Source organism: Procambarus clarkii, chromosome 5 (assembly GCF_040958095.1).
Source record: "Procambarus clarkii isolate CNS0578487 chromosome 5, FALCON_Pclarkii_2.0, whole genome shotgun sequence".
Taxonomy (NCBI): domain Eukaryota; kingdom Metazoa; phylum Arthropoda; class Malacostraca; order Decapoda; family Cambaridae; genus Procambarus; species Procambarus clarkii.
The window spans coordinates 38,182,435-38,208,450 of NC_091154.1; the positions used below are offsets into that span (position 1 = coordinate 38,182,435).

Here is a 26,016-nt window from a genome sequence, read left to right on the forward strand (position 1 = left end):
CCACGGTATGCTGTCTCCACGGTATGCTGTCTCCACGGTAAGCTGTCTCCACGGTACGCTGTCTCCACGGTATGCTGTCTCCACGGTAAGCTGTCTCCACGGTATGCTGTCTCCACGGTATGCTGTCTCCACGGTAAGCTGTCTCCACGGTATGCTGTCTCCACGGTATGCTGTCTCCACGGTATGCTGTCTCCACGGTATGCTGTCTCCACGGTATGCTGTCTCCACGGTATGCTGTCTCCACGGTATGCTGTCTCCACGGTACGCTGTCTCCACGGTACGCTGTCTCCACGGTACGCTGTCTCCACGGTATGCTGTCTCCACGGTATGCTGTCTCCACGGTATGCTGTCTCCACGGTATGCTGTCTCCACGGAACGCTGTCTCCACGGTACGCTGTCTCCACGGTACGCTGTCTCCACGGTACGCTGTCTCCACGGTATGCTGTCTCCACGGTACGCTGTCTCCACGGTACACTGTCTCCACGGTACACTGTCTCCACGGGACACTGTCTCCACGGTATGCTGTCTCCACGGAACGCTGTCTCCACGGTACACTGTCTCCACGGTACACTGTCTCCACGGTATGCTGTCTCCACGGTACACTGTCTCCACGGTATGCTGTCTCCACGGTACACTGTCTCCACGTACACTGTCTCCACGGTACACTGTCTCCACGGTACACTGTCTCCACGGTATGCTGTCTCCACGTACACTGTCTCCACGTACACTGTCTCCACGGTATGCTGTCTCCACGGTACACTGTCTCCACGGTACACTGTCTCCACGTACACTGTCTCCACGGTACACTGTCTCCACGTACACTGTCTCCACGTACACTGTCTCCACGTACACTGTCTCCACGGTACACTGTCTCCACGGTACACTGTCTCCACGGTATGCTGTCTCCACGTACACTGTCTCCACGTACACTGTCTCCACGGTATGCTGTCTCCACGTACACTGTCTCCACGGTACACTGTCTCCACGTACACTGTCTCCACGTACACTGTCTCCACGGTATGCTGTCTCCACGTACACTGTCTCCACGGTACACTGTCTCCACGTACACTGTCTCCACGTACACTGTCTCCACGGTACACTGTCTCCACGTACACTGTCTCCACGGTACACTGTCTCCACGGTACACTGTCTCCACGGTACACTGTCTCCACGGTACACTGTCTCCACGTACACTGTCTCCACGGTACACTGTCTCCACGGTACACTGTCTCCACGGTACACTGTCTCCACGTACACTGTCTCCACGGTACACTGTCTCCACGTACACTGTCTCCACGTACACTGTCTCCACGTACACTGTCTCCACGTACACTGTCTCCACGGTACACTGTCTCCACGGTACACTGTCTCCACGGTACACTGTCTCCACGGTACACTGTCTCCACGGTACACTGTCTCCACGTACACTGTCTCCACGGAACGCTGTCTCCACGGTATGCTGTCTCCACGGTACACTGTCTCCACGGTACACTGTCTCCACGTACACTGTCTCCACGGTACACTGTCTCCACGGTACGCTGTCTCCACGGTACACTGTCTCCACGGTACGCTGTCTCCACGGTACACTGTCTCCACGGTACAGTCTCCACGGTACACTGTCTCCACGGTACACTGTCTCCACGGTACGCTGTCTCCACGGTACACTGTCTCCACGGTATGCTGTCTCCACGGTATGCTGTCTCCACGGTACGCTGTCTCCACGGTACACTGTCTCCACGGTATGCTGTCTCCACGGTATGCTGTCTCCACGGTACACTGTCTCCACGGTACACTGTCTCCACGTACACTGTCTCCACGGTACACTGTCTCCACGGTACGCTGTCTCCACGGTACACTGTCTCCACGGTATGCTGTCTCCACGGTACACTGTCACCACGGTATGCTGTCTCCACGGAACGCTGTCTCCACGGTATGCTGTCTCCACGGTACACTGTCTCCACGGTACGCTGTCTCCACGGTACACTGTCTCCACGGTACACTGTCTCCACGGTACACTGTCTCCACGGTACACTGTCTCCACGGTATGCTGTCTCCACGGTACACTGTCTCCACGGTACACTGTCTCCACGGTATGCTGTCTCCACGGTACACTGTCTCCACGGTACACTGTCTCCACGGTATGCTGTCTCCACGGTACACTGTCTCCACGGTATGCTGTCTCCACGGTACACTGTCTCCACGGTACACTGTCTCCACGGTACACTGTCTCCACGGTACACTGTCTCCACGGTACACTGTCTCCACGGTACGCTGTCTCCACGGAACGCTGTCTCCACGGTACACTGTCTCCACGGTACACTGTCTCCACGGTATGCTGTCTCCACGGTACACTGTCTCCACGGTACACTGTCTCCACGGTACACTGTCTCCACGGTATGCTGTCTCCACGGTACACTGTCTCCACGGTACACTGTCTCCACGGTACACTGTCTCCACGGTACACTGTCTCCACGGTACGCTGTCTCCACGGTACACTGTCTCCACGTACACTGTCTCCACGGTACACTGTCTCCACGTACACTGTCTCCACGGTACACTGTCTCCACGGTACACTGTCTCCACGGTATGCTGTCTCCACGGTACACTGTCTCCACGGTACACTGTCTCCACGGTACGCTGTCTCCACGGTATGCTGTCTCCACGGAACGCTGTCTCCACGGTACACTGTCTCCACGGTACGCTGTCTCCACGGTAGACTGTCTCCACGGTACACTGTCTCCACGTACACTGTCTCCACGTACACTGTCTCCACGTACACTGTCTCCACGGTACACTGTCTCCACGGTACACTGTCTCCACGGTACACTGTCTCCACGTACACTGTCTCCACGGTACACTGTCTCCACGTACACTGTCTCCACGGTACACTGTCTCCACGGTACACTGTCTCCACGGTACACAGTAACACAACTGATTAGACTACTGCCACCTCCCTGCCACTTCAACTTCACCTCTAAGGCTCCAAGGGGTAGTTTGAGCAAGCTGGTCGTTTATCAACAACTATTCATATTATTATTTACGTTCTCTCTCTCTTTTAGCTGGTCATCAGGAACAAGAACCTAAAGTCTTCGTTTTGCATTGCCGCTATAAACAAGTTAGGTAAGATGTAGTAGGAAGTACTTAGACATATGAGGTCATGTCCCCGGTTCAGACACGAACACATTTGTGAAACAAATATGACAAGGGGATGGAGTAGGTGGGGGCCCGAGAACGGCAAGGCGGGGCCCAGGAGCTGTTGCTCACTGTTGCAGGCACATGGAGTAAACACATAGAAATGATGCAGACGCTGAGAAACGCGATAGTTTGGCTGGGAGGCGTAAGAACCGTTCTTAACTCACAGTCGTGAATCCGGGTTTCGAATCCCGTGCGAGACAGAAATGGTTTGGAACGGTTCCTTTTATCAAGTGCCTCTGTTCACCTAGCAGTGAATCAACCCGTCCTCATAAACAAAGGCTCGTTAATCCAGCCGCCAAACTACCTGTTTTTTAATGAAAAACGGTTTACACACGACTCACAGCTTATGACGAATGATCGTTTCTCGAACGGCCACGACGACCGTTCGAACCTCAACGTTGTAAACGCTTCACCCACGTATTTCAAAAACAAATAACAGCCAACTGTATTTAAACACTTAACATAACCTAACCTACGCCTAACTTTACATAGAAATTAAATATATAATAATATTAACTTACGAGAACAAACCATTTTTAATACACAGTATGTTAAAATTACGACTGCGTCTGACAAGAGTCTGGCCACCGCTCTAACGAGCCTAGCGGCCATCAGGGACAAGTTGAGTGAACAGGCACCCATGCGTTAGTCAACTGTTGTGGGGGTTGCATCCTGAGGAGGGTCAGTAGTTCCATCCACCTTGGAAGGGGGGGAGGGAATTTCGGCATAAGCCTAGCGAATATAATCAGACTTATATACCCGTCAATTTTAATTATTATTACATGATTATTTTGATTGTTCTGGGCTAATATATAATTTTAAGAGTTAAAGTTCAAATGCAATTACCAAGAGATTTGCAATGACCAACAAAGTGATACAGAGGATCTGTTTTGTATAAGTTAAGATGAATCTTTACACTGATGAATAACAGTGAATCAAAGTGGAATAAAAACGTTTCATGAAATGTGTCATTCCAGATATTTTGTGCTTAAACAGTACATTCTCGCAGTCACTAACACGGCAAAGACCTGGAGATACATGAACCTCAAGGTTATAACCTCTACTGGGGCCTAGCAGAGGCCAGTTAAAACCTCACTGAACATCAACAATCACACAGGAGAGAGTAGACATGATCCCGACGTACAAGATCCTTAAAAGCATTTATAAAGCACATTAAAGAAGAAGTGGACAATTTTATGTAATTTGTTATAGATCAATTTCAACTAACAATCAATAGCGACCTCATAAAATATTATACATCAATTAACTGACTAAAATGCTAACGAATGGGACAGATTTTCATATTTAACTAACTTTACACTTGGAGAAAAGTAGTGAATATATTATTATATTAATTTACAATAGAAGTCAAAACCTCCCAAAAGTTAATTCAGCCGCAGATCACAACGAGTTTAATATCATTCACACAGTGAAGACGCGTATTATGACGCACGAGAGACGTCTTAACTGAAAGAGCAAGGTTTTACGGCCCTTACGTGCCCTCCGTGGTGACGGGTGAAGGTGAGATACGCCCCAGACACGCACATCACGCCTACACTCTCGTCCTCTGACAGTGGGAATGGTAAGATGTCTATCAACGGGAGGTGAAGGGCTGAGATGTCTAGCAACGGGAGAAGAAGGGCTAAGATGTCTAGCAACGGGAGAAGAAGGGCTAAGATGTCTAGCAACGGGAGGAGAAAGATGTCTGGCAGCAGGAGAGATAGACCGATAACTAGTAAAAAAAGAAAGAAATACGGAATATATTCTTATTAACAGTACAAGCAACAACAGGTCAAGTAAAACACCTGCATCAGCAGTACAAGCAACAACAGGTCAAGTAAAACACCTGCAACAGCAGTTCAAGCATCAGCAGTATAATCAACAACAGCTGCATTAAAACATCTACATCAGCAGAAAAAGCCTCGGGAACAGCAGAAGAAGCAACGATTGCAGCAGCATGAAGAAGAAGAAGAAGAAGGAGCAGCAGCAACAGATATCATTAATAAAGCTTTACTATAACAGCTTGACGTGTCGCCTTCGATTGGCTGGTCAGTCACCCTCCTCTGAGTTATCTGAGGAGGCTGACTTGTTTTTCTCATGTTTCCACTCCATCTTTATCTTAGTATCTTATTTCTTCTCATTTATTTCGTACGTGACAATCGCCTGTTGGACCCCTCTCTGAATTTTGGGTCATTGTCAATAAAGGTCATGCTTTATTAATCTGTCAATAAAATTAATGATCTTCCAGTCAATTAATGATCTCTCTGTCAATAAAGATCATGGTCCCTGTCTGCTATTATTGATAGTTGAGATACACAATGAGCTGATCTGTGCTCTCCCACAACCCAAATTGGATAATGTATTAAGGATTTATAATTGAATACTACAGAGTACTTCCATAATAAATGGGGGGATTGAGATCGTCATGCCAATTATGACACACATGAAAAAAGAGTCCCGATCATGAATTGTTTTTTTTTTATTCACACAGGTATATGTACTTATAAGGGATTATCAACGGGAAGGGTTATACAGCTCTGTCGATGTCCCGAATACAATAGTCAATACATAAAGCACATCCAAAATGCACTCAAACATACACACGCTAATACGAACCCATGTACACCTGCATAGCCTCGCATACTCACCTCAGCCCTCTATACACCTGGCACTGACAGTACTAGTCACCTGTCATGGGAGAGGTTTGTTATATGTCAAATGTCAAGGCGTGTCACCTGTCACGAGCATAGCGTGTCACTTATCATTGACAATGATTGTCCAGTGTTATGGGCACGGTGTGTCATATGCAACGCCTGTCAAATGTCATGGATCACGTACAGGACGTAAGTGTGATATTACACCCTTGACAAGAAATTGCTTGATATAGTGATGAAATATCCACTTTCCGGAACCCAATATTCCACTTCCATAAAGATTTCTTCAAGTTGTAGAAACCTCATTACCCAGAGTTTCAGACAACACTGGCGTGGTCTAGCCTGCTTCAGAGACTAGAAAATCCCATAAACTATTGTTGGATTTCAACTATTTTTCCTCAGACTCATAGGGTAGCTGTATTGCCTTGGGCGCAGAGTGACTGTATTTGCATACGTGATGCACTCGAACAAAATATGTACTTGGGGGGGATGTAGCAATAAATCTGGGACCGGTCAAGTGTACCAAGCTGCGACGTGCCAAGCTGGGACCCGCCAAGCTTAGGGGTGCCAAGCTGGGGCCCGCCAAGCTTAGGGGTGCCAAGCTGGGACCCGCCAAGCTTAGGGGTGCCAAGCTGGGGCCCGCCAAGCTTAGGGGTGCCAAGCTGGGGCCCGCCAAGCTTAGGGGTGCCAAGCTGGGGCCCGCCAAGCTTAGGGGTGCCAAGCTGGGGCCCGCCAAGCTTAGGGGTGCCAAGCTGGGGCCCGCCAAGCTTAGGGGTGCCAAGCTGGGACCCGCCAAGCTTAGGGGTGCCAAGCTGGGACCCGCCAAGCTTAGGGGTGCCAAGCTTGTGAGTGGAAAACTGGGGCGTGCTAAGTTGGGCAAACGTAACTGCCGATCTTAAAGGTAATGCTTATTGATTTCATACAAACGGTAAGTGTGATTGCGTTAAAGTGTTTTCCCCCCGAGTATATGTACTGCTGGGGCCAGAAACACTGTGCATGGTAGAACAGGGAAACACTGTGCAGGGTAGACCAGGAAAACACTGTGCATGGTAGGACAGGAAAACACTGTGCATGGTAGAACAGGAAAACACTGTGCATGGTAGAACAGGAAAACACTGTGCAGGGTAGAACAGGGAAACATTGCGCATGGTAGGACAGGAAAAGACTGTGCATGGTAGAACAGGGAACACACAAACTTAAGCAAGGATGGAAGTCTTGTTTTGTAAATTGAAAAGTTGCAAACAAACGACTTAAAATGCAGAGGCTTCATAAGGCATTAATGCAACCACTTACGAACGCTGTACATCTTCCTTGATAGATTTAGAGATCAGGGAAGCACTGATGCTGCCAGGCCGTCTAGCACTCGCATGTTGCACCAGACGAATCCCACCGACACTTGAGTGTATTGGAAGAATGAGAGGCGAGCGAGAGGTTGATGTTTACAAAGCGTCTGATTCATTTTCATTTCGTGCTGCCGATCGCTGAGACTATGTTCCCTCCTCAGACACGAAACGCTTCCTTGAAGGCTGGAACCAGACGACTGAGGGATAGAACCAAGACAAAAAAATGCCATGTGGGTGCAGGAGGAGACGAGCCCCACCTCCTATGCTGGAGGGTATATAGCGTCCTGGAAAGGAGTTCGACTTAGCGAGGGTAGTCGTGTTCACAAACCCAATTCGCTGCAAAGCCGTTCTGGCTCTCTTTAGTGCGTTCGGGTACGATGGAGCGGCTCGCTCCATAATTCCAAGATTCCAGATTGAATTTTAATATTCAGATTGCCTTTACAGGAAGTTTTCCTTTAGCTGCTAATTATCCGTTGTATTAAACCTTTTCTATATTTAGAAAGTCTTCATCGTCGGTATATTAAAAAAAAAATTATGCAGTTACTTTCATTTCCAATTTCCTGCGGATGTAAATCAAAATATTTTTGGCTATTTCACATTTGCAACGAAATAAAACATAAAATCAATCTAGAAATATAGCAAATAAAAATAACACATCCAGAGATTATAATCATAAACAGAATAAAAATTGTATACACAAAACCACGACAAATATAATCATCAATTAAAGCCAATATGAAATGAGCTCTCCTCGCAAGAGGTTGCTATAATTGATCATTAACTCAAACTTCTGAGGGTCGTTCAGACCGTTCTTATGGCAAGGTCGTTCACTCGTAGCGTAAAACGGTCAACAACATCCTGGGGGAGCAATATCTTATTATATCTAGGTTAACAAGATGGAATTCTGCGATCTAGAATTTTTTATATTTTCACCTATTGGTGACTGCAGGATCGAGCTCTGACTCTTGGATTTCTCGTCGCTGGTTGCCTAATGCAATGACTTCTGATCTATTTCCCTATCATGCCTGCTTTTAAAGTTGTGAATTGAGTTTGCCTCTACAATCTGCTTCTTTATGTCATTCCATTTACTCACTATCCTTACGCTAAAAGTATGCTAAAAGTAATCTCTATGACACGTCTAAGTCTCAAGCTTCTATCTGTGTCCCCCTTGTTCTGTTGATATTCATTCCTCTTGTTCCACCCTAAATATTTTATACGTCTGAATCATATCCCCCTCTCTAACTCCTCCTTTCTAGCGTCGTCAAGTTTAGTTCCTTCAATCTCTCTTCATTCCCACACCACACACACACACACACACCCCAGGAAGCAGCCCGTGACAGCTGACTAACTCCCAAGTACCTATTTACTGCTAGGTAACAGGGGCACTTAGGGTGAAAGAAACTTTGCCCCTGTGTGTGTGTGTGTGTGTGTGTGTGTGTGTGTGTGTGTGTGTGTGTGTGTGTGTGTGTGTGTGTGTGTGTGTGTGTGTGTGTGTGTGTGTGTGTGTGTGTGTGTGTGTGTGTGTGTGTGTGTGTGTGTGTGTAATGTACTGACACTCCCGACGTCTCATATATACTTCATAAGCTTTCATAGTGTTCTCCAATCACCTATTTACTGCAGCTAGTCACTAAGCTGGCTATATTGATGTGCTGCATGAACAAATCCCCGGAGAGCGTTACAAACCTTTCAAATCATTAGGACAAAAGACCCAATTTCAACATTAGATCATCAATTGTGACACCTGGTTCTGCCTCCTAACGCCTTTTATCTCCCTTTACGGTATCCAACTCTTTAAATAAAACGAAACATTTATAAAGAAAGCAAATAAAACACTATAGGGTTCAGAGACACATTAAAACGTTTTCCAAACGTTTATTGTTCTCCCGTTCTGTAGGACGTGATTGGCTCCCATTGGTGCTTGGAGTATTTATGGATATATTTCTATATCTCTATTTACAGATAATATCTCGCTGGTGTTCCTGAGTGAGTAAAGCGGGAGGAAATGCAAGGGAAAAGAGCAAACAATAGTAATTGTAATGTTCACTGAGCAGAACTTTGCAGCAACAGAACACTTAAACTAATCAAAGATCATTCCAAGAACATTTAGCCATTTTTTTTTTTTTTTTTACATGTAAGCATGCGTATAATTACAGTAAACCGAGAACAAACAAGCAGAGCACAAAATCACAAACCACAAAGTACAAATCACAAAATCACAAATTACAAAATCACAAAATCACAAATTACAAAATCACAAAATCACAAATTACAAAATCACAAAATCACAAAATCACAAAATCACAAAATCACAAAATCACAAAATCACAAAAGTACAAAATTACAAATACACAAAACACCGGTCTGAGGGGCCGACAACAATAATCACAATGGAAGACAGTACAGAAATAACAACACCACAATACATAGTACCCAAACCCGCACCCAACAACCCAACCATCGAAACAACGACACAAAACAAGCCTACCGGCCCCGGAAACCCCCACACACGGAGAGGCACCAATACATAATGACAATAATAAGAAAGGAAACCAAAAAGAAAATTACATTGGCAATACATGATAATCGGAACAAAAACAGGCAGGGACCACACACAAGCAGCCCGAAGGGTCACGCAACACAAACAAGCGCACACCGGAACTCACAGGAACCGGGAAGACGGAACACGCAGGAACCGGGAAAATAAACCCGGCTCACCCCACACACACACACACACACACACCCACACACACACACCCACACACACACACACACACACACACACACACACACACACACACACACACACACACACACACACACACACACACACACACACACACACACACACACACACACATGCGCAACCTCACCCCACATCCACGCACACAAACGGAAACAACACCACAACACACAGCAAGCAAAAAAAATCTCGGGAAAGGAAAACATATTTGAGAGGAAGGTGAATATTTCTCAGGGAACTACTACAGAGGATATTTCTGTTTATAGGCCTCCTGCTTCCGCATAAATTCAGGAATCACCAAATCAGGCGGAAACGGCCGCTCCTGGAGCTGGTCGACAGAAGTCGCATAACGAGGTGGGGCATGGCGAACCACCCCCTCCGTGGAACCAGAAGACACCGAAGAAGCGTACATAGGCCACCGAGATGGCCTCGCTGCCGGACGCACAGGAGAAGAAGGCGAAGTCCGCCGAGATAGTAACACCACTCCCGACACCGCAGGGGATGAAAAAGAGACGGCCGGAGACGGCACTGGCGGGAAAACCGCCGCCGATGAAACAAGGAACGAGGATGGGGGCACGGAACCCCCCAGAGTGAGCAGCCTTTTTCAACACCACCGCCAGGTCACCACGCTCACCACGAACTTCATCAGGGGGAACCACCCCCCACCCCCACGAAGAACCCATCCGACGCGGGCGACGCACCCGAAGCAAGATCCACAGCCACCACACTAGAAGGGAAGTCCGAGACACTGTCACCGTCAGCCGCAGCCACATGGACCTTCGCTACCACTGAAGAATGCGACGCAACCGGAATCGCTCCGCCGTTGCCGGAAGATCCACAGTCGTCGAACTCTCCTACATCAGCCCAGGTAGAAGAAGAACGCCGGGAACGCTTGGGCTCCGGCCGCACATGTCTACTCCAGGAAATGGAGTAGACACCAGCAGCATTAAAAGCAGGAGGAGCAGTGTGAACTAGATTGCTACGAAGTGTGTTAGTTTGTCGAAAGGCGAGCTTTATGTCAAGAGGACGAAAGGTATTAGTAAAAGCTTTAAGCTTAGATATGAAGGGAAGGCGGAGTACAGTGCTACTAGTGTTGGAAGCAGGTTTAGGATGAAAGAAATTTCGTTTAGCTTGAGAATAGGCACAGTTGATAAAATGCAAAGGGTAACCAAGGCGAGAGAATGATTTGTAGATAAAGGCAATTTCAGAATCAAGAAATTGAGGATCGCTGATGCGTAGAGCGCGAAGGAAGAGAGAGACGAGGACAATTTCTTAACAGAAGGAGGATGGTAGGAAAAGAAGTGAATGTACATGCCACTATGCATGGGTTTACAGTAGACAGAGAAAAAGAACCCGGACACAGAGCTGTGAACGTGAACGTCAAGAAAAGGAAGGAGAGAATTAGATTCCCATTCAACTTTGAAATGGATAGAAGGAGCCAGATTGTTAAGAGAGGCGAGGAAAGGCTGGAAAAGACTAAGGTCATGAGGCCATAAAGCAAAAATGTCATTAACATAGCGAAGCCAGAGAGAGGGACGAGTATCAATAGAAGGAAGAAGAACAGTTTCGAAGTATTCCATGTAAAAATTGGCAAGAACCGGGGAGAGAGTGTGGAACCCATAGCGACACCGAAAGTTTGAGTATAATATTTACCGTTGAAAGAGAAAGAGTTAGAGTCAACACAGACTAATGAGTTCAAGGAAAACGTCAGTGGGAAGCGGGAGAGGAAGAAGGCCCTCAGACGCCATCAGTCTAAGGAAAGAGAGAACGTCATCGAGGGGAACATTAGTGAACAGAGAGTCGACCTCAAGATTAAGCATCTTACAGGAGGGCTGCAGGCGCAGTCTTTCTATGAAGTCCTGAGAGTGACGAAGGTGAGCAGGAGAAAAAGTGCCAAGGTAAGGCGTCAGAGTTTTAACGAGCCAGGAGGCAAGAGGATAGCCGACAGAGTCCCGTTAAGAAATGATAGGACGAAGAGGAACACCAGGCTTATGAGTCTTAGGAAGACCATAGAAATAAGGAAGAGAAGGGAAGTTGACACGGAAACGTTTAATGAGATCGAAGTCAGGAGGACAAAGACTAGAGAGCTGTCTTAGTTTGAGGTTAAAGGAAGTTTTAAGGCGATCGAAAGGGTTAGAAGTCAGAGGAGCATAAGTGCGAGAGTCAGAGAGCAAGACATCTGCTTTTCGGAGGTAGTCCTCACGGTCAAGGACAACCACCGAATTGCCTTTGTCGAAAGGAAGGATAAGAATAGAGTTGTTAGATTTCAGGGAGGCAAGAGCAGGCTGGAAGCGACGAGGAAGGTGGTGATTTTTAGAAAACAAGCTGTCAAGAACGGGGATAAGGGCCCCTCTAAAGGCAGACAGGTCGGAAAGAGTACTAGAGTTAGAATTGGCAAACTTGTCAAAGGAACTAATGAGGTCAATGCCACAGGGCGGGCCAGGAGAAGTAGCAACGAAAGACCAAGTCCAAGAAGTTCTTGCTGGTATTATAATACCAACAAGAACTATGTATTATATTATACAAATATAAAAACATAATTTGTATTATATTATAAAACAATACATATTCCATCCAGGTGGGATGGGAGAGCTTCTGCTATATCTAATATCTAACTGTCTCTGTACACTGTGTATATTTCGGTGTATGTGGTATATTTAGTAAGATTCTGTTCTTTTTGTTGAATGGTGCCTTAAGAGACGGTGCTGTCGTCCTGCCAATATATTAAGAGCCTTTGGTGCTGACAGTCCCAGAATGTACTGGTGCAGGTATAAGCAATATTCGTACACAAAGAAATTACATTAAGGTAATATATCAAAGAACAAATCCGCACGAGCCTTGACTAGGGTTCGAACCTATGCGTTCGAACCCCAGACGTCTCCATCAAGACGTTCTGCCCGGTGTCGGGAGAGTTCTTCACCACCAAGCATCCGGGTATTGTTGCCCCATGCAGTAAAGTGTGAGTAGAGTCTTCTGACACGTTCCTGACGATCAACGCGTGACTGCTTCAGTTCTGACGATTAACTCTACCTGGTGTGTCAAGTGCAGCCACGTCACTAAAAAATACGTCAGATTACAGCACAAGTAGTAGTTGGATGTACCTTTTCAATGAATTATTGACCAACATTTTCATTTCTTTCCTAAACCTCCTCTAAAAATTAACGAACTGTTTGCCTAATATACACATTTGATCCTCAATACCTCTATGAATAAAACCACGAGCGAAGCCTTTCGGAACATTTAGGTCAAGTAATGCTCTCCTGAATTTTATTTGAGAGCTGTTGGTAAATGCCTTCTTAGAATGGCATTAACCCTTTGATTTGATTTTCTTGATCTACGAGCAGATAACTCCTTCAGACCCCCGGCTGAGGCAGCAGCTCCTCCACTCAGCCACGTATGACGTGTTCTTCAGCCAAGGACTTCTTCATCTCGGCTTGGAATGGCGTTTTGGTTAGAATGATTGAACCACGGAGGGAGAGATGCTGCTGGGAGATAGACTGCGAAAAGGGTGAGGGGTGGGTGAGAGAGGCTGGAATGAAGAGAGGCATTGAAGGGGAGGGGGCAGTGAGGGGAAGAGGCAGTGAGGGGGAAGAGATAGTGAGGGGGAGAGGCAGCATGGGAAAGAGGAAGTGATGAGGGGAGTGTGAGGGAAAGAGATATAGGCAGTGAAGGTGAGACGATATGTATGAGTGACAGTGAGAGGAGGAGAAATGGAAACAGAGAGAGAGAGAGAGAGACAGAGAGACAGAGACAGAGACAGAGAGAGAGAGAGAGAGAGAGAGAGAGAGAGAGAGAGAGAGAGAGAGAGAGAGAGAGAGAGAGAGAGAGAGAGAGAGAGAGAGAGAGAGAGAGAGAGAGAGAGAGAGAGAGAGAGAGAGAGAGAGAGAGAGAGAGAGAGAGAGAGAGAGAGAAGAGAGAGAGAGAGAGAGAGAGAGAGAGAGAGAGAGAGAGAGAGAGAGAGAGAGAGAGAGAGAGAGAGAGAGAGAGAGAGAGAGAGAGAGAGAGAGAGAGAGAGAGAGAGAGAGAGATGCAGTAATTAGCAAGAGAACATCTTCCTGTTACTGTCTCTTCTCATTACTTCCCTCCTCTGCACTCATTATTAGAGTTAGTCCTCATTATTATATAATTATTTGTCTTTGGCTCCCCATTTCTCTGCCACTCTCATCATACAACTTTTATTTCGCAATAGAAGATGTGGTGGTAGAGAAAGTTTAATTCGGGGAAAAGATAGAGAAAGGTTTTACAGTAGATATAATAAAGGGAATAACAGGTCGGTTAGTAAGGTGGAGACCAAGAGCTAACAGCTCCATTCTGTAGGCACAAACAGTTAATACTCTGACACACACTCACACAAACACACACACACACCAAAGCAAAGACCAAAGAGCCAAAGCTCAACCCCCGCAAGCACAATTAGGTGAGTACATACACACACACACACACACACACACACACACACACACACACACACAATAATAATAATAATTTATCTACCCTATCAATTCTACCCTATCCCTATCAAGTATCCCTATCACTACCCTATCAAGGAGTAGATGAATAAACTATTCAACACAGGTGGTACGCGAACAAGGGGACAAAGGTGGAAACTGTGTACCCACATGAGCCACAGAGACGTTAGAAGGAACTTTTTCAGTGTCAGAGTAGTTTACGGATGGAATGCATTAGGAAGTGATGTGGTGGAGGCTGACTCCATACACAGTTTCAAATGTAGATATGATAGAGCCCAGTAGGCTCAGGAACCTGTACATTAGTTAATTGACAGTTGAGAGGGGGGGACCAATGAACCAGAGCTCAACCCCCGCAAGCACAAATAGGTGAGTACAAATAGGTGAGTACACACACACACACACCTTTAACCGCGTGATAACGACCACCAGTCAACATAGTAAGTGCGTTAAAACGACCTCGACCGCACAAAGCCGCACCACAACAGCCGTACCACAACAGCTGTACTACAACAACTGAACCACAACAGCTGTACCACAACAGCTGTACCACAATAGTCTGTCTCTCACTACGGCACCAATAGGCCCCCAACACTAACAAAATGAACGCTCATCCACTCTCCCCACCCGTTCCCTCGTCTACACACCTCCACCCCATCCCACTTCTTCCCCACCCACTTCCTTTCCATCCACTTCCTTCCCCACCCTCTACCCTCCCCACCCACTTCTTCTCCACCCACTTCCCGGCCCGCCCACACACCCCACCTTTGTTCCTCTTTCTGAAGAGACTTGCGTAACAAAATAAATAACTTGAGAGGAACAACAAACCCACACATTGTGGATACAAATTTGATTAAGTTAGGGTCTGTTGTTGTCCATTATCAAGGAGATATAATGGTCTTCGGAAAACCAAAAGTCATCCAATTTTCATCCCTATTTGAAGGTTTGTTGTTCATCTGAGTCAGTAAAGCTCTTCGTGAAACTCAAGAGTTTAAATGTCTGAACTTATTTGTGGCAGAACTTAGGGATAATAATGATGAGGAAAGGCCACGTGAGCTGGAAATGGCCAATCAGTTAAAGTAATGTTCAAAAGGAAACGTGATCAGTTATCAATTTGAGTAGCCATACATTGGTTTGTGATCGCTTGTTAATATCAATGTTATCTTCTATACTTGCATACACGATGGTTCGTAGCTCAGTGGTCAGCGTAGTCGGATCACAACTGAATTGTCCCGTTTTGCTTCGATTCCTGAGCACATTGACTTCACTTGACGTCTCCTTTTCACCCTTGTGGTAAATAGGTACCTGGGAGTTATACGCAACTGTTGTGGATTGCACCCAGGGAGAGGTGAGCCATTGAACTCGAAATAACTAAGAGACTTTGTTTCCCCAATAATATAAAAACATATTATCTATGTATAAAATCTTTACAGATTAAGCTGATGGGCAAGCTTTACACTTATTTAACCTCTTATTAATATTCCCACGTTGAAAGTGATTAATGTTTGCTAGTGAAATTAGTGTTTCACATTTATGCCAATTGCTAAATGTTCTTGGAATGATCTTTAATCAGTTTGAGTGCCTTGTTGCTGCAAAGTTCTGCTCAGTGTACATTACAATTACTATTGCTTGCTTTCGCCTTAGAAAGCAAACAGACAGACAGACAGACAGACAGATTAGCATGGACAAGAGATAGATGCAAATAAGTCTGGTTTTGCTTTTTGGGTTTATTTTAGGTTTCATTGAAGTTTCTTTAACAACTGTCTTCATATCGCCGTCGCCTATATTAAAAATAATACACAAAGTAAACAAAAATTATTACGAATTATATAATTTAATTCATTAGGAGAAAAATAATTTTAAGCACCCCGTTATATCCTCAGGGTTTCTTCTCAGTTTATCACATTTTTGTGCTTCCTTGTCTGTTCTTTCGTCTTGTCATTCAAATCTATTATGACTAGAAGGTGAAGGGACGACGACGTTTCGGTCCGTCCTGGACCATTCTCAAGTCGATTGCGAGAATGTCACAAATCGACTTGAGAATGGTCCAGGACGGACCGAAACGTCGTCGTCCCTACACCTTCTAGTGTGTGGTCTGGTCAACATACTTTAGCCACGTTATTGTGACTCATCGCCTGCATCTATTAATAAGAACTCGAAGGGCAGCACACACTGAGACCTGGAACCTACTTGTTGAAGATGAGAGCTAGAAATGAATGAGCATCTCCTTCCCTATGTCTAGTTTATTAGTACAATCACTTATCCCCTTCATCTTTCTTTCCTTACAATTTGGTAATCGCTGAAAATCGTTGCATCCGCTTGGAATTTTGGCATTTTTTTTTTATCCCCAACCATGTCAGTACATCTTTTTTCTTGGCTCTCTTTGCCTTATCTCATAAATTTGTGTGATGGAACAATCATCATTCGAATGCTAATCTTTTTTTAGACTCTCTGGTGTGAAAATGAGCTGCTGGTAGGAACAGGAAGGCATGGCGAGAAGAGATATTACTGTGGATTACATTGTCAAATATGTGTGTGTGAGTGTGTGTGTGTGTGTGTGTGTGTGTGTGTGTGTGTGTGTGTGTGTGTGTGTGTGTGTGTGTGTGTGTGTGTGTGTGTGTGTGTGTGTGTGTGTGTGTGTGTGTGTGTGTGTGTGTGTGTGTGTATGTGTATCATCAATCAACATCACATCAATGTACTGTGATGAGGATGACATCCTCTCAATGTTGCACACACACCCGCCTGCGTTTCCCAACGTTGATGAGAACAGGGAAGCATATCCATCCTATTCCAGGATCATCCAGCCCTCTTTCTCTGCATGCCTCCCTTCATCCACCTACCAAATCCACCATAAGAAAGTTCTTGCTCGAACCCAAGTCACATTTTAGGAACGATGTCATATTTGTTAGCGAAGATTGCACCTCACCCACCTGCGCCTCGCTGCTGGTAGTGCTGGTGGTGGTGGTGGTGGTCCCTCTACCAGTCTCAGGTACAACAACAATCACCAGAACAAATATCATATAACGAAGAAAATCCTCATTAATCCTTCTCGATCCTGGGACATAAAGCTATTTACGTCGTAATCTATCAAATCTACCCCCTCACCCCCACCCCCATTATTAAATTCCCCCCCCCCCCCCTCTCCTACCCAACTGACTTTAACTTTCACACATCAGTTTCACTTTTCAATAATTACTTTAACATTTTAAATGAAGTTCAATGATTACTCCTCCGTCCCTGTCGCCGAACTGCCAGAGGCGGGAGAGTAAGTGGGGCCCCTCCGTCACCCTCGCCTGCAGTTGGGAGCGCTTCTTGTGTTCTATTTCATGCATTGCAAGAAAGAGTGTTAGACGTAACTTTGGCGTTTGCTCTCAGTGTGTTGCTGGCTTGGTCGTGAGAGCCGTCGGCTCTCATAGAAATGAATTCAGCGTAAATTCTCATCCCATTGCTTGCCCACCGCATGCTTTTCTTGTTCTTGTCTAGGTCTATCTATCTATCTATCTATCTATCTATCTATCTATCTATCTATCTATCTATCTATCTATCTATCTATCTATCTATCTATCTATCTATCTATCTATTTATCAATCTATCTATCTATCTATCTATCTATCTATCTATCTATCTATCTATCTATCTATCAATCTATCTATCTATCTATCTATCTATCTATCTATCTATCTATCTATCTATCTATCTATCTATCTATCTATCTATCTATCTATCTATCTATCTATTTATCAATCTATTTATCAATCTATATATCTATCTATCTATCTATCTATCTATCTATCTATCAATCTATCTATCTATCTATCTATCTATCTATCTATCTATCTATCTATCTATCTATCTATCTATCTATCTATCTATCTATCAAAGAGGAGAATCTGCCTGCGTCCTGTTTTCTCTCCCCCTCTTTCATCTCTTTCCTCATTCCCCCCTCTTTTCCTCTTGCCCTTCTTCTTCTTCTTTTTTTCTCCTCTCTCCATTTCTCTTTCCTTAAGACCCCCGCTGCTCAACCATGTCCTCTCCATAACAATTGATTTCCTTTAATTACACTTAAAAAATTCCCTCAATTTACACTAATAATATAATTAATTATTTTAATAAAGCATAATTATAATGAAGATGCAACAACATTATTTTTTATTGATAATAACATCCTATTAATTTAGAATATAGCCACTGTGTGTTATAATCTTGTAATTTAATGATAAATATATTTATTGAATTGGTATTTGAGAAATCGTTAATTCATATATATTGCTAGCAAAAGTGCGCAGTTGTAAGTATTTTAAATGAAATAAAATTTGTACATATATATATATATATATATATATATATATATATATATATATATATATATATATATATATATATATATATATATATATATATATATATATGTTGTACCTAGTAGCCAGAACGCAGTACTTGGCCTACTATACAGGGCCCGATTTGCCTAATAGGTCGAGTGATCTTTATTTTCAAAATATTGTTTCCAATTCGTATATTTGAAATATTATTATTATTTTATATTAAGAACATACATTACTGACTTAGTTGTGTTAGTTTAGATTAGGTTAAGATAGGTTAGGTTAGGTTGGGTTAGGTTGGTTAGGTTTGGTCATATATCTACGTTAGTTTTAACTAAAATTTAAGAAAATTAACTGAGCAGACTCATATGGGTTCATAGGCTTAAGTAGTTTCTTTTACTTTCATGTTCTTAAATCTAGATACACAAAAAGATTTAATATGATCTCAATAATGGAATGGTTAACATAACAGCTTTTGAAGTTTTCTCGGCAAATTGGTCATAACATTTGGGCTTAGTGACCAAAAAGGTTAAAAACGAATTTTAAAATAATCTGAAATAGATGCAGCCGAATAAGCGAGCAGGTTAAATGTTTAATAATAATTCATTTTATTTTTTCCTTTTTTCTGGAGCCACGCTAGCTGAATGTTTGTAATGTATTAAGTATTTCAACATATGAATGTAGTACGTAACCTGATGTATGACTTCACTTCATGCTATTGGTTCTTGATATGCCTGTTGTTAGGTCGCAAATTGACGTATTTGCTCCAGCTCCAAATTAACATTTCTCAGTACAAATAGGTCAACAATTACACCAAAGAATAAAAAGGGACAAAATAAAAGAATGACGACAGGTTAGGATTCTAATGAACCGTTTATTCACAAAAGAGATTTCAACCATCCAAAGGACTGGAATAATGGTGTTGGGTTATTAAGGCCTGTCAACCTTTGGAGGGTTATTATCCCCACCACAATAACTTACTGACCCACCAACGAGTTTAATTTAGTCCTGAACATTGCCTAGGACTAGAGTAAACTCTGTGAATATACACCGTCAAATTCTGGGTGCATATATCATAGCTGGAATAAAAAATACAAATGAAAATCAATTACTGGAAAAAAATGTTTTGTGGGAATTGTATTATAAGTGAAAAATACATTTAGATATTATCCCAGGGGCTATACAAATTACAGTTTTATAATTGGTACAATATGCCAAAAATTCTAATGTAAAAAAAAACTAAACTGTCGTTCAGTGTTAGATCACCTTTTGTTGGGCTCTTACCAACGTTCAACATTCATGGTCTATAAGCTAATCAGAGCCTCTGTCGTAGAAATTCATTTATACCCACCTTTTCTGATTATATCATATTCCTTAAAAATGTGCTAAATACACATTTCTGCATTTGAACTCTGCCCTGAATCGTGTAGAATTCAAGTTCGATTCCTCGATGACCCAAATGATTGGAAGGTATTTGTCCACGACAGAATTACCACTAGGGACCGTCGTGGTTTTCAAGGGAAGATTACCCCCCCCCCCCCCGCCATCCCCCCGAGAGTCACTCTGACTTCTCCATGGTTGTATATATATATTATATATATATATATATATATATATATATATATATATATATATATATATATATATATATATATATATATATATATATATATATATATATATATATATATATTGATTGATTGATGATATGTAGTTTTTAATATGCGTGGTTTAGAAATTTAAGTTATAAGTATTTCATATTTTGATCATGAAATAACATATTCGACTCAGAGGTACTAACGCTCCACTGAAAGGTACTAGAGCTTACTTCAACGGTACTAGCGCTCCCCTCATTGTCACTAGCACTCCTCTCATTGTCACTAGCACTCCCCTCATTGTCACTAGCACTCCCCTCATTGTCACTAGCACTCCCCTCATTGTCACTAGCACTCCCCTCATTGTCACTAGCACCACTAATTCAGCTATAAACGTCAGCTACAACACAACAAATATTTTTACAATATAATTTATTTTTTTAATCATAAACTGAATGAATGAATTGATCAACTTAATATTAACTGCTTCGAATATTTACAAAATAAATGAGCGATTGATATTTACAAATACCAGACACTAGTTTCCAAGTCTTTAGTAAACGGAAGTAACACTGAAGCTAAGAGTTCTAGCCTTATTTGGCTTGAATTGTTCCATGCACTCGAGAAAGTTGTCTGGAAATATCAGTATAAAGAGAGGTGACTTACTGACATTGTGGAAGTTCTGCTCATTCAAAATAAAATAACCTGTAACGTTTTGACCATTTTGGGCGTTAATGCAGTGATTTACATGTGACCCGAACACCAAGCAGCTGTGGCACTGATCACTTAAGCCGCTTCACGTTCTTGCTGGAAGTGACGTGATGGCACAGCGGGCTCTCAGCAGCACCTCACAGTTGAGTGTCTGAGTGCCGCTGCATATCAACTTGCAGAAGAGAGTAGCTGTTACAAGGACACTGTTGGAGTAGCTTGGAGGGAGGAACGACGTTCTCGGTCTCTGAATCTGACGGAAGTAGGTCGGGGGTGTTCTTGCTTCGAGACCACGAGTCTAAGGAGTTTCTTCTGCCGTTGCTGCTGGCCACACCGCTGTCTGCACGACTCCCCTGGTGCGTCTGAGACCATTCCAACCCCTCCTGTTCTTCCTCCTCCTCTGCTAAGCCCTGACTCAGAGGACTGAACCCTTCGTGAGGATAGCTCAGGGAAGTCTTAGGAACATGGCGGGAACCCAGGAGGCCCTTAGAGCTGCCGCCGTACCGGGAGTGTCTGAAGGATCCGTGTAGTCCTGAGTGCATGTCCAGGGCTCCTGCCCGAGGCGATGCTAGCGACCGCTGGCGGCTTGACTGGCGCCGGAACGAGTAGCGAACCTGTTGGGGGCAAGTATGGGAAACGGTTATTGACAGTTAATGGAGGACAGTGTGCAGTGCTTTCTGGCGATGGACAGTGGGTTAGTAGCGACGGGTAATTGTGGATATCGCAATTGTATAAGTGTTGGTCTTAGGAGCAATGGGACAGTAACATTTATTGGTGACTAGCTAGTAGCAGCTAATGAAGAGTGACAGTGATCGTGGCGACGGCCATATGTTATTATTGACGGCCAATTATCAGAATTGACGTCCAAGTGTTAGTATTGACGACCAATTGTTAGTACTGAGGGCCAATTGTCAGAATTGACGGTCAAGTGTCAATATTGACGGCCAAGTGGCATGGCGACGGTGGGAATCACTTCCAGTCTGCCAGTACCTCGAGACGCTCAGCCAACACACACGATACTTGTGGCAGTCTCTGTAAATGCCCCGGCTGTGTCCATGGCTATGACGGACATTTATCATCACGACATTGAGGAATTGTTATATTTTTCTCTTCATATGCAGCAACTTTTACTTTTATTGCATCAGCTGAAGTACTTTTATTACATCAGCTGAAGTACTTTTATTACATCAGCTGAAGTACTTTTATTACATTAGCTGAAGTACTTTTATTACATCAGCTGAAGTACTTTTATTACATCAGCTGAAGTACTTTTATTACATTAGCTGAAGTACTTTTATTACATCAGCTGAAGTACTTTTATTACATCAGCTGAAGTACTTTTATTACATCAGCTGAAGTACTTTTATTACATCAGCTGAAGTACTTTTATTACATCAGCTGAAGTACTTTTATTACATCAGCTGAAGTACTTTTATTGCATCAGCTGAAGTACTTTTATTACATCAGCTGTAGTACTTTTATTACATCAGCTGAAGTACTTTTATTACATCAGCTGAAGTACTTTTATTACATCAGCTGAAGTACTTTTATTACATCAGCTAAAGTACTTTTATTACATCAGCTGAAGTACTTTTATTACATCAGCTAAAGTACTTTTATTACATCAGCTAAAGTACTTTTATTGTATCTAATGTCTTAAATTTAGATTTAGAAGTTTAATCATAAGCTATTGATATAAATCATTACAAGTGTTTGGAGTGAACAGGTGTATAGCAGTGAAATCTAAATAGTTAACAATTAGAACAAATTAATAAGTAATTTCTAGCAACATGGAATCCGAACATCTCGACAATGACTTAAAAATTACCTTCTCATCAAAGAGCAAGGATATTCCCCTATAGTTGTTTACTGATGTCGAATGCTTTTTTCTCTCTGAAAGCTATAGGGCCATAACACAATCATGTTATGGCCCTATAGCTTTCATTCCGGCACTCCTGGCACTCCTGGCCCTTTGTATTTTCACAGAACCAAACCATCAGGAGATAAAATTAATGAAGCACTCACAACCAACTTTCCAAAACGTGCCCTCACTAAGGCACTTGCAAACAACTTGTCCATATAAACTTAAAGGAGTCACAGCACACAACAGAATTGTATGTCAGCCGAACTAGCAAATATGTTGAATGACCTCGTGTTACATAAAGACAATGTAGTATTGTGCAAAACACTTACGATCAGTAGAGTACATATTGATGTACAGATACGGTGTGTGGTTGATGACGTCAATATATATATACACTCAAATCTATTTTTGTACTAAATGGGGGGGGGGTAACTTAGACAATCATAACAAAAGAATTACATCAAATTTATTTAATACTACGTACAAAACGGACATATACTAATGTACGATATTGGTTATAGAATATGTTTATTAATATACTAATGAACTGTATATAATTCTACTTGAATAACATATAAAATATCAAACATGCTACTGCTCTAGCGTTAGGAAAAAAAATTCAACTAAAGCACATAACAGCAACACACAAGCGTCCGAATCTCGCCAAACAAAAACACAGCAACACAATAAAAACCAAACAAAAGTAACGCCACAACACAATAACAAAGCACTTCACAGCTCTCCAAACATCACACCCCCCCCCCCCCCACATAAGACAAGAAACACCCACCCCGTCTTCGAAGACATTGACCACTGATGTGTCCATCTCGGCGGCCGAAGACCTACAGGTGGTGGAGCGTGTGCTGTTCCTTCCACTTGCTCGATACCGGAGGTTTGATCCATTTCTGCAACGACACAGAACTGCGGTAGTGTTAGCCAGCAGCCTCGCTCCTGCTCCAGCAGCCTGTGTTCTTGAGTCCCACTGCGTCTAAAATCCAACCCTCCTAACCTAACCAGATACCGAAGAATCCAAGCAATCCACTTAACCTTATCACTCTGAGGCATAGAAAACGTCATTTGTGACACGTTACTTAGTTCCTGTTTAGCCCTCACTGGCACTCCCCATCACCCACTGAGATCTCCCCACACTTCGTGGGTGATGGGGAGGATATCGCGCTTCCATATGCCTCCAATATACTCATCTCGCGAGATCGGTACCTCGTATCTCAATCATGGAAGCTTAGTCTGCATTTGCGAGCCAGTTCACGAGCTCCAATGGGCTACGAGTTCATACAGAAACCAAGATTGTTATTGTTATGGTCGACCTCGTAGTGCTTAAGAGAGTGTAAACTGTTTAGGAAATACTGTCTAAGCTACAATGATCGAGGAAAGATGAAGAGATCTCATAAAGGGATATGAAATTGCTCTGTCAATCCTGCCCGGCTATGATAATCCCCCCATGGAATGTTGCTGCGTCTAACACAATTCATTTACCTTGGGATTAAAAGTTAAACATTACAATATTATTTTAATTTTAAATGTTGATAGTAGTGGGATTAGGTATTGACTTACTGAGATGGTTCAAAATGAGGGCTTACATTACATTAGCCCATGATGCTAATGTATCGAGACCACCACTAATGGTCTCGATATTTTCGAGTCTCGAGAGTTAAGAGGAAGACTGTAATAATTATTTAATTTTAGGCAATATTTACTCGACTAAATTCACCGAGAATGTTAACAATTCCATTTTAATAACGCAGCAAGACATGAAGATTGTCACTAAATTTACTTCAAAGCAGTGTGAAGAAATATTTTAACTCGTCTACCAACTCGTCCTGCCCTGTTTAGGGATGAAAAAAAAGAGATACTTTAGATACGACTTGCAGCTAATTACATTCGAACAATTTTTGTTTATGAACAATGCTTCGCTGTCTTCTTGTGTTCGAATCACACCTCTCAGAATGATCAGCTAGTTTTCGCTAACGTTGCCTGAACCATGCTCGATGAAGTCAGCTGCAATAAGGAGCAAGGAGCCGCAATAAGGAGCAAGGAGCCGCAATAAGGAGCCACATGCTCCGTGTTTCAGACCCCCAAAAATCCATCGTGTTCACGAATAAAAAGCACTTGACACGCGACTCACAAACGATGCCGTTCAAAATGTTCCCCGAACATTGCTTTGTTCTATTCCTTTGTTCAAATTGCACTTTTTGGAACCTTTATTGATGATAGCACTTATTAATTGTAAAAACAATTTACGATAAGAATTATTAATGATCACATTCTGTTTTTATTGCACTTATTGATTGTAAAAACAATTCACGATAACAATTATTTCATGATGAAATTTTCTTTTTATTGCACTTATTAACGATAGCACTTATGAGTGTTAGCACTTATTGATGATAACACGTATAGATAATAACATGCATTGACGATATAACACTTGTGATAGCAGTTATTGATAATAACACTTATCAGTGTTAGCACTTATTGATGATAACATTGGTAATAACGCTAATTGGTGATATTACTCATTGATAATAACACTTACTGATGACAGCACTTACTGATGATAACACTTATTGATGATAGCACTTTATAATAACACTTATTTACGATAAAACTTGTTGATAATAGCACTTATTAGTGATAACATTTATTGACGATGGCACTTATTTATGATAATACGTATTGATGATAACACTTATTGATGAAAACACTTATTGATGATAACATTTATCGATGAAAACACTTATTAATTCTAACACTAATAAAGGGGAAACACTGATGATAACACTTACTTAAGATAGCATTTATTCATGAAATTATTATTGATGATGTCATTTGCAGGCGATGAGTCACAATAACGTAGTTGAAGCATGTTGACCAGACCACACACACTAGAAGGTGAAGGGACGACGACGTTTCGGTCCGTCCTGGACCATTCTCAAGCCGGTTGTGAATGGTCCAGGACGGACCGAAACGTCGTCGTCCCTTCACCTTCTAGTGTGTGGTCTGGTCAACATGCTGTCATTTATTTGTAATACAATTTATTGGGATGACATTTATGATAACAGTTATTGAAGATGATATTTATTGATGATAACACTTATTAATTATAGGACATTG

The 26,016-nt window shown here is 43.0% G+C and overlaps 1 protein-coding gene across 1 annotated transcript in view; it reads right to left on the bottom strand.

Moving 5' to 3' along the window:
* Nucleotides 1–20,428: 20,428 nt before the first annotated feature.
* CrzR (corazonin receptor) overlaps nt 20,429–26,016 on the bottom strand; it is a 42,423-nt gene continuing 36,835 nt past the window's right edge. The window contains exons 5-6 of the mRNA XM_069301402.1: nt 23,675–23,789; nt 20,429–21,634 (exon numbers count right to left, since the gene is read on the bottom strand). Of these exons, the coding sequence (XP_069157503.1) occupies nt 21,161–21,634; nt 23,675–23,789 (589 nt within the window). The 3' untranslated portion in view covers nt 20,429–21,160. The remainder of the gene's footprint in view (nt 21,635–23,674; nt 23,790–26,016) is intronic.